The 20,455-nt window shown below is 38.0% G+C and overlaps 1 protein-coding gene across 2 annotated transcripts; it reads right to left on the bottom strand.

Moving 5' to 3' along the window:
* Positions 1-5,398: 5,398 nt before the first annotated feature.
* Positions 5,399-19,702, bottom strand: LOC103702690 (ATPase 10, plasma membrane-type-like). 2 transcript variants are annotated; one of them, XM_008785230.6, is made up of 22 exons: positions 19,408-19,702; positions 16,353-16,437; positions 16,145-16,264; positions 15,857-15,955; positions 15,531-15,668; positions 14,767-14,901; positions 14,277-14,456; positions 13,428-13,634; positions 13,246-13,365; positions 12,846-12,965; positions 12,628-12,750; positions 12,325-12,429; positions 11,956-12,100; positions 11,325-11,486; positions 10,893-11,131; positions 10,785-10,817; positions 10,613-10,694; positions 8,647-8,807; positions 8,344-8,517; positions 7,544-7,726; positions 7,051-7,214; positions 5,399-5,878 (listed from the first exon to the last, which is right to left on the bottom strand). In XM_008785230.6, exons 2-22 carry the CDS (start codon positions 16,413-16,415, stop codon positions 5,782-5,784), a joined length of 2,850 nt encoding a protein of 949 aa, XP_008783452.1. In that variant the 5' UTR covers positions 16,416-16,437; positions 19,408-19,702; the 3' UTR covers positions 5,399-5,781. The 2 variants fall into 2 exon arrangements, with proteins under 2 accessions (XP_008783452.1, XP_088557752.1); XM_088701626.2 differs by having other exon boundaries at positions 16,353-16,476; positions 19,408-19,596.
* Positions 19,703-20,455: the final 753 nt, after the last annotated feature.

Genomic DNA, 20,455 nt, shown 5'->3' with positions numbered 1-20,455 from the left:
ATCGTATCTGTTGGGGGGAACAAGATTTTTCCCCAAATGACGCAAATGTCCCTAAGGAGCCGCACGACCTCCGACCCTGGACGGCCGAAGTCGGCGTCCGACCTCGGGACGCCCGACCTCAAGACGACCGACCTCGAGACCTCCGATTTGAGAAAAGCCCCGATGTTCGAGGTCTACTCTTGTCAGCCACCTACTACGGCCGTGCACCTCTGAGGTCCGGCCGAAGACCATACCCTGACGCCCCTCTGGCATTTATTGCGCATGGTCGCTGTAACCCTCCGGCTCACTCAACAATTAATGCGGATCTCCGGCTCACTCAACAATTAATGCGGATCTCCGGCTTACTCCACAATTAATGCGGATCTCCGGCTTACTCCACAATAAATGCGGATCTCCGGCTTACTCCACAATTAATGCGCATGGCTCCTGTCACCTACGGATTCTCAGCTCTCCACGGCAAATTAGCCCAGCAGAGTCTAGTCGACTATGATAAGTCTCTGATCTCGGCCATACCTCCGATACCAATGCAATAATTCACCTGGTAGCGTGCTAACTCGGGTTGTACGACGCCCTCACCCCCGACATCGGTGCAATGATTCGCCTGACCGTGCGCCGACCTGAACAACATGCCGAGCCGTACTACGGCCTCGCCCTGTTACATCGCAGGTAAACCGACCCCCGCCTATAAAAGGGAGCCTTGGCCTCTCAGGAGGGGATTGGAAGATTGATGCACTCTACAGACACTATTTATCTCCCTTTTTACACTATTCGCCCCCTCCCTGATTTGAGCATCGGAGGGCCGGCGCCGGAAAACCCGGCCACCGGTTCGTGTGCAGGCACCCAGACGAAAGACGCCGCCAGCTGACGGATCGCCGCCTCGCCACGAGGACCAGCTACTCCTTCTCCCCGATCACACCAGACAGAGGACGCCGCTCGCCGACGGACCGCCACCCCGCCGTGAAGAACTCGCCGCTCCCTCTCCTCGACCGAAGATTGCCCCCGGGTCTAATTTCCAGCAACAGTATCGATACACCACCCTGTAATATTTTGACCCTGATGGTGCAGTGGATTCCATATAGCTTCTGAAGGTGTCAACCCCCACCCGAGGTTGGCCTTAGGTCATCAGTACACCATACGTGGAGCCTAAGATGGTGCTTTAGTCTTGCATGGCCAAAATAAAAAGAAAGAGGATTTCCAGTGCACCACCCAAACGATAGCCCGTCACAAGTATCTTAGCATTGGCATGTACTTTTAGCAATTCTGAGCAAGATTTACTGTTTCGGTATCGGGCTTTCTACCAGTGCCACACTAACATAGTATCGATATAGTATAGTATAAATTTTTTTGATATACAAATATCGAATATCGGTATTGTTGCGGGGTTTCACCCCGGCAGCAGCCCACACACCAGCCGAGCAGGGAAAGCATCTGCGTCCCTCCCGAGGTATTGTCCGCTCTGGGATTGCCGCTTCGGGTCTCCGGGAGGTCGCCCAGGGTCTTTGCCCAATGACAGTCCCGAGCCCTAACGGCGCGGGGGTCCGCGGAGGTACTACCCCTACCCTCACGGTTTTGTCCTACAAAAGGGCCATCGGTAAGGAGAGGTTATTGAGCCTCCCATTTAAGGCACAGACCTTTCCGCTGATTAGCCGATGTGGGACTAAACTGGGAACCCCCTCCCACAACACAGCCCCCCCAGCGGGAAGGTCTGTGCGTGGCCGGGGCCCTTCCTCTAGCGCCAACTCCGGCCACGCACAGACCTTCCCGCTGGGGGGGCTGTGTTGTGGGAGGGGGTTCCCAGTTTAGTCCCACATCGGCTAATCAGCGGAAAGGTCTGTGCCTTAAATGGGGGGCTCAATAACCTTTCCTTACCGAGGGCCCTTTTGTAGGACAAAATCGTGAGGGTAGGGGTAGTACCTCCGCGGACCCCCGCGCCGTTAGGGCTCGGGACTGTCATTGGGCAAAGACCCTGGGCGACCTCCCGGAGACCCGAAGCGGCAATCCCAGAGCGGACAATACCTCGGAAGGGACGCAGATGCTTTCCCTGCTCGGCTGGTGTGTGGGCTGCTGCCGGGGTGAAACCCCGCAACAGTTGGCGCTAGAGGAAGGGCCCCGGCCACGCACAGACCTTCCCACTGGGGGGCTGTGTTGTGGGATGGGGTTCCCAGTTTAGTCCCACATCGGCTAATCAGCGGAAAGGTCTGTGCCTTAAATGGGGGGCTCAATAACCTCTCCTTACCGAGGGCCCTTTTGTAGGACAAAACCGTGAGGGTAGGGGTAGTACCTCCGCGGACCCCCGCGCCGTTAGGGCTCGGGACTGTCATTGGGCAAAGACCCTGGGCGACCTCCCGGAGACCCGAAGCGACAATCCCAGAGCGGACAATACCTCGGGAGGGACGCAGATGCTTTTCCTGCTCGGCTGGTGTGTGGGCTGCTGCCGGGGTGAAACCCCGCAACAACTTTATCTGGGGTTAGCTGCTTCAAGGGTAACTTCCTCAAGTGTTCATGCTACCGTGAAGATGAATATGTTGTGGAAATTTCTTGGAGATTGAGTGCACAACATAAAACACCACAAGATAACATATAAAAAACAAAAATGAGTGAAAGGTGAGAGAATTTTGTTCTTCAGCTTTTAATACTTACTGTTCCAGCAATTGAAGAGCTTTACAAATTGCATCCGCATTCAGATAAAGTCGAAGTTAGTTAATTTGCATCAATTAATACACATGTACTCCACTAGCAGTAAAGAAAATAGCTGAAATCGGTATTGGCTTTTCTAAACATTATATTAGTACTATTAATTCTCAAAAGGATTTTAAGATATCTTACCCAAGCACAAGAATTTTGGTACTAGAACGTCTAATAAGCTTCAAACTATTGAATGAAAATCCTCATTTCATAGATCCAACTAAGATGCATCGTATATTTTTTTTAATGAGTAGTTTATGCTGTAAATAAACTTTCTATGTACTTTTTTATCTTAAATTGTATAATAATAGAATATAATCGCATATTAGCATTTTATTTTATGAATTCACTTTTTTAACATAGTATTAATGTATAAACAATTGCACAATCAAATTATAAGAAAATGAAAATTATCAATTTAAGCCTGATCATTTTATGCATGTGATCAAGATAGTAGTTTAATTACACAAGCATTCAATGTGAGTGCTCAAACTTAATTTAAGGTAAGAAAATTTATTGCCGAATATTAATTTAATTTTACATTGTACGGAGCATAAAGAGCTCTCTAGTCAATGTAACCAAGAAGAGAAAAAACAATATATCAAAAATGCTTTTAGCAACAAATTATTTGTGGCATTTCCTATGTTGCAAAGTTAAAATTTTTTTTTTTTCTGCTTGATTATAGTATAAATGCCGCTACCTTTGGATAAGTATTTTTTTATTAGTAGTATTTTGTTGTAATTACCACTATAAATTTATATTTTATGGCATATAGCTTGAAGTGTTAGGAACTATAATTACTATTATGGCATTTAACTAATATGCTAGTAAATAATATCATTATTTGTGAGATTTTAAAAAATTGCCACTAAAACTTCAATTGTTAACATATCTTCTTAGCATTACTATATATAAATCGCTAATTCAACCGAGCTTGTATTAAAATATTAAGAATAAAAAATTATTTAAGATAAAAATATAAATATAAGAATTCCAATTATTTTTTGCATCAAATATCATTATTGCTTTTTTATTATAGCTTAAATAAAAACAATAATGAAGTATCTATTCTTAGAGAGCTTGTAAGAAAAATTATATATGAATATAAAAAAACAGAGAAATTAATTTTTCAACTTTTTTAACAATAAGGCTTTTAAAATATCACAAAGAATAAAATAAAAGAAATTCATTTTTCATTTTTATGATAAAGAAATGAATTTTTTATAGAAATAATGCTTAATGTATGAAATTTTACAACGTACATCAAATAATTATTTAACGACCTAAACCAAGGAACACTGAATTCTAGATTATATATGGTTTATTTTTGAGAATTTTTTACAACATATCATGGTCTAAAACTGGCATATACAATGGCAGCTAAATATTTGAATAAAAAATACTAGGTTTGAAACTTTAAGAGAACTTACATATGCCTCTAAAAAAGAGATTTTTATCTGTATTTTTTTTTGAAAAATGCTGACATTTAATTGCCGACACTATCTTAAAATAGTATATAAAAAAATGCCACAAAATACAGTAAAATGCATTTGCAGGTTTTTTTAAATTTATAAGGCATTTGAAAATGCCACTGCTAACTATTTTTGTTATAGTAAAAATAAGGTCTCTGGCTGCAAATTTTCTTGTTCCCAACCATTGTGTCATATTCTGATTAGGTTTGGCCATGCAGGTCATTTTCAGTTTTAAATGCTATCAGTGAACTTTGATACTTCTAATATCTAGGTTAATCAAGAAAAGATATTCCTAATAGCTAGGAGAATGGTGCCTGATTCAGTGAACTCAGAAACGGCCCATGAAATTATGGTCATGAATTTCAGGGGAATCATATAAGATTCTATATAATATTAAATAGGATGGAAATATAATTGGATACTCGGATACAGAGTAGATAATTGTCTATCTATATTCATAGCTATTTTTTTTAATAAATATAGATAAAATATGGATATTAGTTGGATAATTAAATTTGTATCCATATCTATAGATTTGAATATGGAAATGGATTTAAAAGGATATTATACAGTCCACTTCTACCTTTACCATCCCAGCTCAAGCAGCATTGTGACCTAGCTTGAGATCATGCATTCTGGTTTGTTAGGTGAGTGAAGATGGCCATATAAATACAGTATTTTTTTCTGAATATATATAAAGAAGTTCTGGTAACCAAGAGAAAATAGGTGCAACCTTAGATGAACTGGACTAAAAGTATCGCTCAACATAATATGGCACAAGTAAATGATGGATAGTTCTTTTTCCACCGTGTCTATAAAAAGAAAAAGCACAGAGAATAAACAAAGCAAGAAGAAAGTTCATAAGGCACAGTGCTTATGTGATAGGCAAATCACATTGCGCTTAAAGTGATGACCATGCGCATAAAATTGGTCTTATCCAGAAACAGCAGAGCTAAGAATTTCTTAGCTAAGAATTTGTGCTGTGCCATCTGAAGCATTTATTCAAAGTTAAGAATTTGTGCTGTGCCATTCTTAGCTAAGAATTTGTGCTGTGCCATCTGAAGCATTTATTCAAAGTTAAGGGCTCTTTCCCATTTCCATTCGATCTCTTTCGTCCACCTGAAGAAATATCCTTCTTCAAAGAGCAGTTGTGCTGGGAATTAAAAGGTTAGTAAGTATAGAACAAGTTCCAATTGCCTGAATCCTGCTTTCATTATAGAAACTATCATCACCAGATTATATGATGAACAATAATTCATATCATTAGATGATCCTCATATAAACATAAGGAACAAAAAGAAATGACTGTCCTATCAGCATTTCTTGTCTTCTATTATTAAAATTGAAAATTGAACTTCAACATGGAATATCTGATTTGCACTGAACACTTTTTAACCACCTGTCCTCAATCTGGTTTCTTATCTATTGAACAGAAGAGAATAGAAATGGAAAAGGAGTTCTATGAAACATTCCTAGATACACCATCTGCACCACTAGCACCAGGTACCCATCCTGTCCTACGAAACAGCATGGTGCCGTTTGCTGACATGCAAAATTGCTGAAGTTTTATATCTGCAGCTATGCAAATCTCCTTTCGATGATAGAATTCCCTTCTCCACAGGTACTAGACCGTATGAGATGTCTGAATAACATTTATATCTAACTTCTTCAGCTTCACCACAGATTCTAAGTGGCCTCTTAGTGTCCATATCTCTCCTAACCTGCAAAATGCATCCATCATCTTATCGATTATTCAGAGAAAAATTGGACCACGAAAATCATTAAGAACTAAAAGGCAGTAATGTTCAAGCAGCAGGTTCGAAGCAAGGCATTGGTAGCAACTGAGCAATTGGTTTATGAACTATTTTTCTACCTGCTAAAAGGATATAAATACCAATACCCATTAAGTGCTGTGACAGTTGACCACTTGTCAGTGATGAGAACCATTGAGTTACATGTAATGAGCCTCTTAGTGCCCATAGTCCCTAGAACTGACAGCAGCCTCATGCATGAAGAGTGAGTACAATGCATCAGACTGCAATGTGTACTTAAGCTGCTTTGCAAGACTGTTCTTTACTCTTTCAAATTCATGAGCCAACACACCTCTTATTCATATTACAAAGATAGTGAACAAAACCTTGCAATTATGAGATAACAGCAAATTCAGATCACTTCATATATATGCCACTAATGCTAGTGCACTAGAGGTTTTAAAGGAAGTCATGGAACCATTATTTTTATATAATTTAGGAGGTCAGATTAATTAAATAAGAATTCAATGGGTTGTGTGATCTGCTTTTCCAACTCTTTTATTTTTTCCTTTTCAGAATTTGTTCAGAATTTGCTTTGCAAACTTATCATTCAGACACTTCTATAGCCAGAGGTTGCTCCCTTGGAGTCTGAAGGGCTCCACCCCTAATGTCGGATTGACCCAAAATTTCACAAAACCAAGACTTTGAGAGGGAACTTCAAAAGTTCAAATCTCACTAGTTTTATTGTTATACAAACAAATTGATGATAAATATAATCATTGATTTAGATGTTTTTCTTTACGCTTTATTCTCAGGAATACTCAACAATCTAACTTTACACCATCTGCAAGGATTTGGAGAGCCCAGAATAGCTGGTTGAGTTTTGACAAAATTGGTACAATGTGATGGAGAATTACAAAGAAAACAGAGTAAAATTCTATTGGTTCTTGGGGACTTAATGAATTCTTTCATGGAAAATATGGTGAAGATTGTTGATCTCTCATAGCATAAGAAGATTAACTATCTTGTATGAAAAATGCAAAAGTATATGTTTGAAAAATTAATTGTTAATTGACTTTTAAAGCCACATATATTGATGTTTTTGTTTTGTGCATTTGTCTTCATGTTGCCATCTCCTTTACCTGGCTATTTCAGCACGTCTCTTGGCCTGTTCAGCAATCAAAGAAGATTGCCTCCCATTAGTCACAAAATCAGAATATAGAGGCCCTTGTAGATTTTGCTGTGAGAGTGCCCACTTGGCCTCCCTGTCTTCCTTTCCATAATCCCTCTTGGAAGTAAAAGCAGTCTGTCAGACAAAGAATGAGAGATCTAAATAAGTATTTGGTGAGAACCCCTAGAATAAGAAAGCATTTAAATGATACAGAATCAAAATACAACTATGTAGATAGATATCTGATTTACATGGTGTGCAGCGGTAAGGCTACTGTAGCAAACTCTAATTATGGGCTCAAGACTAACAAGATGAGCAGATAACAATTTTCTCACCCAATAGATTCCATCGCATTTAAGTAAATATATAAATTACATGTCTACTGCTAACAGTTGAACACATATCAACGGTTGCAAAGAAGGAGTAAAAGAGATCAAATATAAAGAACTATCTAATGTATAGACCTTTCTATCAAATATCAGATTCCATGCTTCTCCGCTCAGAGCATATCTAACAGTGAATTTGATTATATCAAGCGGAATGTAGAAGATCACACTATAGACCCATATAATGCCAGCCCAACCCCAACCAATACCACGTATTGAAGCAAAGCTGATATGTGCATATACTGCAATCAGGGTGGCCACCTGCAGGCAAAGTCAAATCTAGGTTTAGGCACAGATCAGGCACAAGAAATCTCATGCTGTTGCTCAATAAGAGGTGGTCCCATAAGATAGTAACAATCCAATTTACACATGCATATACCATCATATGAGTGCATGAGTCACAATGAATTACTTGTACATCAAATTTGACTAGTCAGCACTTCACATCAAATTGAAATTATTCATACATGGCTATCAAGTGTTGGTGCACATGGAGCTTATATGCCACATAAGAGAAGCAAAGTAGCAAGCTCATAACCAAAGATTTAAAGGCAGCAAAATATATGAATAAGGAATGCTTCTTTCTATTATATAGACTATGGTTTACCATACCGGTCCAAATAGGGTGGTACGGGGCGTATCATACCCAAACCAGGTGGTGGTGTACTATACCATACCGGTTCGGTATCGGTCCTTGGTATGGGAGGCGTACCAACACTTAGTACGCCGAAAAGACTCCATACCGTATCGTAGTAACACATTACTAATGTGGCACCGGTATGAGGTCTGGTACCAAAACAGCGAACCTTGATATAGACCTTGTATGGTACTGCTGATGTTATTTAGATTTTATCTGACTACTGCATCAGAATTCTTACCAGTTGAGCCACAACAAATGCACACATTAAAAGAGTACCAGGCCTCTCCATAAATGACCAACTCTGACTGCGTGTGACAAATATAAGAGCTTGGCTGATTATGCTAACTTGCAGATAAATGGCAGATGATATCTCTTCACTGTTGCTGCTGAGAGATCTCACTTTGAAGTGACTCTGACCAAAAGTAACAAAATTGTCATTGTTTGTCAGAGCAAAGTTTCCGGTAATTGAAAATTTTTAAGTTAATGACAATAACAAACTGTTTTTTGGGTGGTTTAACAATAAGAAAAATCATATTTGTACCTCAAAGAAACTAGTTTTTTTGATAGCCCAATAAAAAAGAACAGTAACTAATGCAAGATATGTTCCTATAATAATGCCTGTTGCAAATATCTCATTAAGCTTCCAACTATCTGGTCTTGGAGATGGCTTCACACGATCCGTGGAGATCGTCATAATGGTCCCTAATAACAGAAATGTAGCAAGACGTTAAATCAGTCCCTTATCAAGAACTATATGAAAACAGAAGCAGAAAGACCATGAAATCTTTTGTGTGCGCGCGCATGTGCAGGGTTGGAGCCAGAAATTTTATGCAGGCAACAAGATGTTTCTTTATAAGAGATAACATCATTGACATAAATATGCTTTTTTCTATGTTTTTCCTTTACTAATTCAAAAATAACTCAAACTAGTGAAGAAAATCTATTGTTGCATAAATTTTGTAAGTACTATAAATAAATAATTCAAATATATTAGTGCATGTCATAAGTCTAAGTTTTTTAGAAAAATCAAGACATAAATTCTTAACAACCAATGTATTGCAAAGAAAGAGTAAGTTTTTGAATTCATATTTGTAAAAATTACACTAGCCCATTCGACCTGCAAGTCCACTATAACAAAAAAGCATAAAATCATGCATCAAATGAAGTAGAAGATATATACTGATAATATTATCTAAAAGGACAAATAACAGTGTAATTTTGTTAGAGAAAATAACAATACAACTCTAACGGTTAGCTCAGCTGGTTGCTACCTTCCTCACTAGGTGAGAGGTCTCAAGTTCAACCATCTCACCTATCATCTAATATATCCGAAGAGAGCAGCTAATCAAACCATCAATATTTACTAAACACAGTTGAGAAAGAGATTAATTTGATTACCCCAAAAGTTACTGTCTCAACTACAAGAAAAGAAACAAAAAATTGCAAAACAGTATGAAAAACAATTTGAAAAGAAAAAACAGATTGGGACAAAATTTTCCTCATCTTTGGCAGTTAACTTTGGAATAATTATAATTGCAAATCGTAGGTCTTATTTGGACTGTTATAAACCCTAAATTTTGTAATATGGGATATTAGATCTCAACCATTTTCTTCCCAGGACTTGCTTGATATAGTAGAAATAAAAAAGGAAAACAGATACCAGTATAGTCCTCTGGCTTTATGATCTATAAATCCATTATACCTGAATCCTATCCTCCCGAAACAGAAAGTATGAGGGAGGACCAACCTTTGAGTTGCAATCAGCCAGTTGCCTGAAGGACTCGAAATAGGATAGTAGAGAGAGAGAGATGGGGTACTGAATATGTTGGGATTCTCCCCTGACATCGAACATTCACAGACAACTCTAGGTAATTGCTATTCCTCAAATAAAGAAATCTTGTAGTTGTCAATACATTGTGGGCAATGGGATATGGGACCCCCTTAAATCATGCAAGAATCACAACAAGAAACAGGAGATCAATCTGACCATTTTTTTTTGTGTGTGTGTGTGTGAGTGTTGGGGGGGGGGGGGGGGGGGGGGGGGTTGCTGTGTGTGATCATGCTTGGCATGCATGTATATTGAATGTATTTATGTACAATTTCTTTCTTTCTTTTGCATTTGGGCATTCTACTTGGATGATGGGCATAAAAAAGAGATCCATGCTTCCATCATGTCAAAAAAAGATATACTAAAACGAAGAAAAGCATAAATATATTTTTCAGGAGTAAAATTCTAACTATGGTATCATGCTATGGATTGTGATAAGAAGTTACCAAGTATTAAAGGAAACAAAAATGAAATGCTAACCTACATATATAAGATATGCTGAGATATTTGTAAAGATAGAAACTGACTTTAAAGAACCGCATCTAATGTCACATGGTCAGGCTGACCAAGCATTCCAATTGCGGATGGTTTTGCAGTATAAGGAGTATCTTCAAGTGTCATGATGGGATTTAAGGTTACATAAATTTTGCAACATACGCTCAAAAAGAAGAAAACTTACCATCATTAAGAATGGCTATTATCAAAACCATAAACGGAGGGAAGTCGTATTCCCAAATCAATGCAAGGAGCACAAAACCAAGCTGCATGGTAAATGAATGCAATATATTAGAATGGTAAGATTGTGGCTCCTGCAGTCACTGGAGAACATAAAATGATTTAGTTCTACGTACCACAATCCGTATGGTAATGGATACAGCATAAATCTGCATTCAGATGGAATAAGCATCATCCAACATATATTTGTTTATAGAAATCTAAATACATATATAGTACTCAACTGTATAATTCTTCATTCTTTGGAATATGGATCGGCTGGTCAAGACAGCACTAATAATGACACTCAAGCCAGGCTCAGTAAGGACGATATCTGCAGCACTCCTTGCAGCATCAGTAGCATCTGACACTGCTATTCCAATGTCTGCTTTTTTTAAAGCAGGTGCATCGTTTACACCATCTCCAGTCATTCCACAAATGTGCTTTCTCTCTTGAAGTATTTTCACAATCTCATACTTGTGCTCTGAAAGTTGATAGTGAGTTAAGAGAGGAACAAAAACCGTAAAGAGAAAAAAGGAGAATGTGCATTCTATCTCAAGTTAGAATATCATATTTAGTTCGTACACTTGTAATGAGGATAGTTAATAGTGCAAGTAATTATTACAATCACAGCAGTATGATCGAATTCTCAGATTACAAAAACAATGTAAAGATACCAGGGAAAACTCCAGCAAAGCCATCTGCCTTTTCAATAAGTTCATGGACAGGAAGTGCTTCATGTTCATCCTTATCGCGACCCAACAATGTTGAAGAAGGATACATGTTTGTCCCCATTCCAAGACGTCGCCCAGTCTCTTTGGCAATGGCTAGCTGATCACCTGTGGAAGCAGAAACAGTTTTCTTCAAGCAATAAACAACAGGGAATAAAAGGCCTATAGGTTCACCAATTTATTAAGACCCATGGAAGCTTGAAAACAAATGCCCTCATTGCATTTAAGTAAGCCCACCTAAAAACTTCCATTCCTACCTCTGTTGATTATTATGTTTTAGTTACGTGGATGCAGAATATGATGAATAACTGATTTACAGTATGGATAATGATTTTTTAAAGGCACCATACACAGTGGTAGAAGCTATTTATGCTCAGATCTAGTAACAAATGAAACTATTGATTTTCCAAATTGACATGAAAATACTCTAAAGGAAGCCTAGCAATCCAAATGCACATAGATTTCAGTTATTGGCAAACGAGAAACCATTGGATGAATAGACATTCAGATGATCTTTAAGGTTTCTGATTTGCTCAAAAAGAACACCTTTGTCAGTCTCACCAAATTCTGCACATACCAGTAATCATCTTCACACAGACACCAAGGTTCAATGCTCTGCGAATGGTCTCAGCACTGTCATGTCTTGGTGGATCAAATAATGGCAGTAAGCCACAGAAAATCCATGGACCTCCTAGGCTCTCTTTTGTTTTCTCAGGAATTACCTGAATTTTTTTATCAAACATCAGGTTAAGCATTACTATACAAGAAAAAAAGCTGGCATTATGTAAATGAACAGTTTGAAACAATGAAAAGGTTCTTGATTAATGATTGCCAGTCCCACTTCTGCTATCTAAACAGGATTCATCACAACTCTTTAGAGAAATGTACAGCTCATAAATTATTCATTGTTCATCCTTTCAAATCTATTCATATAAGTGAGTGTCACCTGATAAGCAACCCCAAGTGAACGGAGTCCCCTTTCAGCAAATTTGTCAATAATCGCATGCACTTTTCCAGCAATTTCAGTTTTGTTGTGGCAGATATTTAGAATCTGAAGAAAAAAATCAGCAAATCTTGTGTGTGAGAGAGAGACAGAAAGTGAGCATATGCACTGAATATTTACCATACATCCATGACTAGCAAGAAATATTCAAAAGAAATCAATTTTTCATTGAATTTCTTATCAAGATTCAGTTCAAAGAAAAACTGGATTACATCATAGAATCTTTATCATTCTAATATGTGGTACCTGCTCTGGAGCTCCTTTGCTAGCCCGATACCAGTTTCCATCAGAATCAATGTATGTAATTGCCGTCCTCTTCTCCACTGGATTGAAGGGAAGAAAATGCACTTCTGTGATGTTTGCACGTGCCTGAAAGGAAAAGTAAGTATTTATGTCATCTGCATGAACAGAAAATTTAAGTACAAAAGAAACAATACATAGTTCAACATTAATTTGTTTTTAACCTCGTTAGGATCAGCAAGCATGTTAATAATGGCTGCATCAATTGCATCTTGGTTGTCAAGCCTTGAGGCTCTAGCAGCAAGCAAGACAATCATGTCTTTGTCCATGTCTCTATTAAAAACCTACAGGATCAGGATTATACATGAAGGTATGGAAGAATAATGAAAAGAACCAACCCATCTTGGGCACCTTGTCAAGAAGCACATTATTTTTAGTGAACAGGAAAAGGAGACAAAATTGGACATACATCTATTATGAATTCCAAAAAACACTAGGCAAGGAGCTAAATCATGTAAACTGTGTAGAAGATAAATTGGAGGGGAAAAAACTCAATTGAAACGATATTTTTTTCACTATTTCTAATTGTAAATAACAAAGATGCCTTTCTCCCCAGATTTCTACCTCAATGAGATTTTTATCAACAGTGAGGTGATTCAGAGTGAGTGTTCCTGTTTTATCACTGCAGAGAACATCCATTCCAGCCATTTCTTCAATCGCTGTCATTCGCTTAGTAATTGCACCCTGTAGATATACACCAATGTAAGAGTGCCAAAGAAAATTTCAGTTTTTTTCTGACTATATACCTGTTGAGAAAGGCGGTGAGAACCAATTGCAAGAGTGACAGATAATACAGTAGGCATAGCTATGGGAATGCCCCCTATTAAAAGAACGAGGAGGTTGTTGATTCCATCTCTGTATGAGCGATCCTGGATTGGGAACATGACTATGATTTCAAGAACCATTCCGACAGCTATCGAGCATATACAAAAGTTGCCAATGGAAGTAAGAACCTGAAGAAAATAGAATCGACCATTATACTGTAATTTAAACACATGAATGCATCTAACATATTATTACTAACAAGGCACACAAGAACTTTAGCAGCTGCTTCCCTAAAAGCTCTATGAGATGATATCTGAATGCTCTAAAAAAATTTCCTTGAATTAAGTCTAAGCCAACAAAGCCCTATCCCATGGGCAATTTATGGGATTATATATTATTTTACACCTACGACTCAATATCTCTCCAACAGATGTCCTAACATCGTGGAGACAAATAAGTGAAGATCGGGCCTCCTCATGTGAAGAAGATGGAGTGAGTGAATCACTTCTGAAAAGGATGTCCTACCATGGTAAGAAAACCAGTTATGATTTGCCAAACAAAATGAATGAGGATAAAGTTTGAAAATTTCTTGAATACTTTATGAATTTTTTGGAAGAATCTTTGGCAGCAAAATGCTTCTGTAGCCTAGGCATGATTACAAGTGGATATATGGACCAATGTTGAACATTGGGCTTTTCTCAAGGTAAGCTTTTTTCTCATAGCTTGTTTCATAGGTTTGTTTAAAAAAAAAAAAATGCTCTTGCAGACAGAAGCAAGGCAGGGATATCTTACTGACTAAATCAGTTACTTCTATTTCTCATATTTCTTACCTTTTGAAAATGCCCAACAGATTCAGTAGAATCAACCAAATGTGCTGCTTTCCCGAAGAAAGAGTGAACGCCAGTTGCAATAACAATAGCTTCAATCTCTCCATGCTTGCATGTTGAACCAGAGAATACTACATCACCTGTCTTTTTAGTGACTGGAAGAGACTCACCAGTGAGAGCTGACTGCATCGTCATGACAGTAACAATTGATTATTTTATATTAAGAGTTAAGACATACATTTTGTAATAAATTATTCAGAATTTTGATAGTATCATAGTAGTCCGCATATCTATCAGATACAGGAAAACAAAACCAAAAAATGAGAACAAAAATGACATTGTTTATATTATTCTCATATTTCATATCCTAATATGCAAATTAGTTATTAAGTGGTGACATAATCAGGCTTTAAAATAACCATCAGATTTCTAAAAGTTTAGAACATACTAAGAAAAAAAAAAAGAAACAATCAATAATTTACAAAACTTTTACCTGGTCAACTTTCAGGGGATCTCCCTCAAGCAGACGAGCATCTGCTGGGATAATATCACCCAGCTTAATGCTGATGATATCTCCTGGTACCAGAATGGAAGCATCCTGTTCTTGCCACCGTCCCTCCCTGAGAACCTGCAAGCAGATATGCCTGATTAGGCATTATCCTTATGAAAAAGCAATGTGAAATTTTCAATTTGAAAAACATAAAAAGAACAGGTCAGAACATGGATAACAAGGAAGGAAAACTTTCTTGATGGCAACTGGCAAGTCTACAAATAAACTGTGAACAATACCACCATACAAATGGGAGAAACTAAATAATTTAAAGATTCTAGCACATTCAAGTAAAAAAAACCAATTCACAGAAGGGTCCTTGGAATTGTTTACTACTATAGCCATCATGGTGAAAGATGCTTCCAGGCACAAAGGGCACAATAAATGGAATAATGTCTTCTCAGTCATGATGTGTAATCTGGTCATTAAACTACTTATTCAATTTGATTGTGTGTATATGTGTGTGTGAGTGTGTATGCTTATATTATATGTCTATGTACATGCATATTTATACATTTATGCATATGCATGGATGTTAACTTTTTTTCTTTTTTTTGGTGCAACTATGTTAGCTTTTTCCAAATGCACTTTGCTTTGGTCATTAAGCAAATAGGGTTCATGAGCTTAAGGCATGGTCTGTACTCTGTACTCTGTACGTTTTACCATCATAAAAAAGCTAACTGTTAGTAAAACATCCAGATACTCACCTTTGTTTTGGGAGCAAGGCGAGCCATGAGTGCAGCTGCAGCATTTCCAGCATTGTTTTCTTCAATAAAACTAATCGTTGAATTAAGAATCAGCAGGCAAATGATTCCCACAAAATCTTGCCAATCAGGACCCTGGCCCTAATTATCAGATAGGATAAAATTAAAATTGAGACAGGAGCAATCGTGAACTGGTAATATCATATACATGTTAACACCTATTAGAATGTTTGCAACAATATATGCAGCAATAGTCCAGCCCTTCCTCAAAGTGAAAGGAAAAGCATAAAAAAAAAGGAAGAAGAATTCAAGGTCCTGAGAAAACTCACTCCACCATTAGCAAGTACAATTGCCATCACTGCTGCAGCTTCCATAACCCATGACAAGGGGTTCCACATAAAACTAAGGAATTTCAAAAATTTGTTCTCCTGAATGAAAACAGATACAGAATATAAACAACAGCTGGAAATCATCAAGTTCTATAATTTCGAAATCATCATACATTTTTCCGTGGCTGTAGAACAGATTCTAAGCAGTTTATGAATTTTTGTTTCCTTTTCCACAAGAAAAGAGAAATGATAAACATATTCACAAGGTTCAAAAATGATGATATTTACAGGCTTCTCCTCCAGTTTGTTTGGGCCAAAAAGCATTAGGCGTGCTTCGGCATCTGTTGATGAAAGTCCACCTCGAGATGTTCTTAGTTGTTCAAAGACTTCTTCCAAGGGCATGCGTTCCTAATGTCCAGCTCAAGCACAGAGTTAGTACATAATGAATTAGTTTTCTTCGTATAATTTTTCCTATTTAACTTTCTACATCCCTTACCAAATCAATTTCATCTCGATTGAACGTTTCAGGAGCAAGCAAAGGTTTGTTCAGATCATCCATGGTTGAAGAAGACCCGAACTGTCTGAGAACCAAGTATCTTTCACAGTCATTGAGCGAACATCTTAAGAATTACATGTCCAATTATACATAGTATAAGCCGCATCAGAAAAACTCAAATTTACATGTATGAAACAATTGCTACCAGCTTAAGGTGCTTATGTTGTAGCAGCACAAGATAACTCAACCAACCAATTGCCATAAAAATAAAAAGACAAGAATTTGAAACTTTATTTGGATCTAATACTCCAAATAAAATGCATAAGATTTATGAATGCATTCCCCAGCTTACTGTTAAGAAGACCAAAAAGATCCTAGAAAGAACTAAGGAGGACTGTGATTTGCATGTGTTGCCGAGTAAAGAGGAGGCATGGAGAACAAGCGATGGAAGTATGGTATGCCGTATCGGCCTGAACCGGATGGTATGGGACATTCCGTTCCGTATCGGTTTGGTACCGGTATCCGGTACGGATGGCGTTCCGACACTCGGTAGGCCAAAAAAATCCATACCATACCATACCGACACTGTGCTAGTGTGGCAGTGGTACGGTTCAGTATCAAGATGACGAACCTTGGATGGAAGTCCAGAAAAAGGGTAGCATTCACATAACAGATATTAGGACGAGAAATTTCACCAACATGATTGAGGGGGGATCATTTTGCACCTTAATTTCCTGCTTAACCTTTCACCTAGCACCATAGTTCTTTACAAGACCGCAGTCAAAAAGTCCTAACCTCTTCCCAAGCTCCTTCTGAGCAATAGTTTTGCATTTCGGGTTCCTATATGGCTCCATACATGAGAGAGAATTTCAAAGAACTCAATATCCAACTAAATGTGGGTATTCTTAAATGTTTAGGGGGTCACTAAACCCTTAGGAATCATAATGGACTTCTGGACTACATTTAAGACTCAAAGCAAATAGAAGGGAAACCAAAAACCAACAATCTGCGATTAAGGTGGTTATATGATTTTCAGGCCATCTGAAGCAAGCTAAGTTGCATTAGCTGGACTCTGACACTGTTGCTAAGTCTAACTTTGATTTGGATTTAGCTGTTGATGGAATGGTAATGTTTACCGAATCTGACTTAGGAAATCTAGCATCAGACTCAATGGATGCTAAACAATGTTAGAAAAAAATGCATAATTTCTTACCATTTGCTGATATATGAATACCTATCTTGGATCATTCTGCCTCTGAAATTGGTGTTAGATGACCCCTTCTGCTCCAATTCACATCTAGTGGTCTCCAATTATGGTGCATTGATGGATTGAGGCCTGGACTTGCATGATAAACTGGTTTATGGCCACGTGCTACATTACTTTTTCTCTTATAATTGCATATTTAGATCACGGAAGAAGTATGTCGGGATAATATCATTCAAAGGCATCAGAAATTTTTAAGATACTCAAAGATACTCCCATCTTTGGTCTTGGCAAAGCTTGTGCAATCTTCCGCAGATGAGTTTGGAATTGTTCATTGTGGTTAGAAAACATTAAAGTCATTGGTCCATGACAAGAAATACACTAGTGAGATGTTGATGAGAAGATAATAAATGAGAGACAATATAAATGAGTTCGACAAAAAGGATAAAGAGGGTCAAATTTAGTGGACTCTACTTTTTCTGTCATTTTTTTGTGATGCAACAGTCAAATAAGTCTTAAATAAAAGTCAAATGGTTTCTTATGCACTGAATTATATCAGAAGATCTGGTTCGTCGAGGTAAAACGCGCCAGCAAGCATATGCAGGCAGAGCTCATCTACAACTATCAATATGCAAGGCAGCATGTTAGATCTTTTTCCAAGATCCATGGGCTGTCCAACCAGCATCTTCCTCATCCTTCTAACTGCTGTAACAGATTGTTCTATAACAAGTGCCTTCAGGATTTATTTTCCTAGTCAAAATAGCAATTTTTGATTCTTGAGTTTGAGAATCTTTAGAAGTCATAGATAGGCCTATTTTAAATAACCATATCCACATTCATGACTATTGAGCCTTCTTCCAGCTGTCCGGGTTCACTTTGTGCCTCAAATTTGTCAATAATTAGAGGGTAACCTACTATATACTACTTCTCCAAATTGTTGCTCATAACTTCCAGCTATATTGCCTTAGATCTCCCATTTTGTTTGCTAACCTTTTTCATGAAATTCAAGCAACCCCATACCCCATACAATTTCATTTGATATCCCAGTAACTTCTCCTTATCTCATGCAACTCATATACCTATTCTAATTCATTAGTTCTTCAGCCCATCCTCTCTACTCTTAGCAGACATGCATCCTCATGTTTACATCCCTGCCACATTACTTTTTTGTCGAATAGATATTTTTTATCTATCATTCTGATGAAAAAAAAACGATATTGCAAGCCTTATCTTCTGAACTTTTAGCTTAAAAAATCAGCGCATTTGTCAACCACATGACACCCTAGAACCACTTCAACTCATCTATGCAACCTGATTCAATTCGACTTGACTTTATCAATCTCTCCATTATTTTACATGATAGATCCAAGATAACAATATCAGATGTTGTTCTCTTTTGCCCCTCAATTTCATCTGGAATCTCATTCATATTTTCTGCTGTGCACTTTGTTTTCATTACACTGAATATGGATTTTTATGCTTCAGGAACTTCCTCAATAATTCTATTATTATGAGAGGCTGAAAAAAAGTTAAGCTTTAGTCATGTATATTTCATATAGATACAGTTTGCTCAGGAAAGTTGTTTTGGCATGATAGATTAAAGTCGGTCTGTTCTACGATTGTCCATAATTGTCACTGGGTCGCTATATGTAATTTTAGGCTGCTTTAAGCCCCCGAATCTGGTCATTCTATTCAAACAAGCATAAAATCAAACAAACGAAACCAGTATAATCAAAAAAGAAAAGAAAAGAAAAGAAAAATCTTAGTTTTCCATGACAAAACAATACACAGCAAGCAATTCTCAATATGATTATAACTAAAACAAGCATCCCGATTTATAGACGAACTTACCAGTCAAAAGGCGAAGACCCCCCAAGCAAACCTTAACGGTACTGTCCCCCTTTCCTCTTCCTCTGTTTCTTCGATATCGTGAAGGGGGATCTATGATTTCTCCAAAAAAATGGCAGGAGAAGAGGTGGAAGTTTGCGTTCTTTTAAATGGGAAGCTGGAGACGATGGAGTCGGCATTTGACCGTTGGGTGGAGCGTTCGACCCAGTTCCCGCCATTCTATATGTCTCTCGGTTTCGTTCGCTCTTTGCTCCAACGGCTATTCAAGGCCTGGCTTTCAAACCTAACCTTCTCCGCTGAGTTGCGTTGCGTCCCAAGTCGCCTTGTAGGCTTGACTCTTCTTCTTCTTTTAATCGCCACTGCCTCTTAAATTTATCTGGGTTTTGCAAGGGAGAAAACCGCGGAATAGAGGAACTAGAAGGTAATTTTGCAGATTAAATCTGACATAAGGTTGTCGTGCTCAAATTTTTTTTTTTGAAAAAATAATATCTTTTAAAGAAAACGGACAATTTTAAAAAAATTATTTGGCAATGTATCTTGTTTTTGTTTTCTGAAAATTCTAAAAATCACCTGCCAAATCACCGTCCAGTTCATTAGCCCAACGTGACTATTGATGATTGTTCGAGTAGCTGATGGAGCTGATTGATACAACTACCCTGTGCCGCACGTATCAACGAACAACCTGTGGCTCCTCTTATACGCCTCTTAAAGGCTCAAGCACGTGCTAACCTCCTCTTATAATCTTATTCGCCTCTTAGAAAGGCTCAAGCACGTGCTAACAGCTTGGGTTTTATCTCTTTTTAGCGTGAGGACGCTCGGAAAGCTTGGCCTTTACAAGTGCTGGGCAGCTGGCATGCATGCGTTTAGGGGATTGCAATGTTCTTTTGAAGCCAACAAAACTAGTCCGAAATTTTATTTAAACAAAGCTAGCCAAAATATAGCTAAAAAATATTATTTAAATTTTTTATCATGTACAAATATTCAAGATCTATCTGACAAATAATCAATGTAAAACTAAATAGACATCCGATCCTGTGGCTACAGTGTTCTC

This window comes from Phoenix dactylifera, chromosome 7, assembly GCF_051530095.1.
Source record: "Phoenix dactylifera cultivar Ajwa chromosome 7, Ajwa_hap1_PhDact_Kaust_v1.1, whole genome shotgun sequence".
NCBI lineage: Eukaryota > Viridiplantae > Streptophyta > Magnoliopsida > Arecales > Arecaceae > Phoenix > Phoenix dactylifera.
This window is presented reverse-complemented; position numbering and strand designations above follow the sequence as displayed.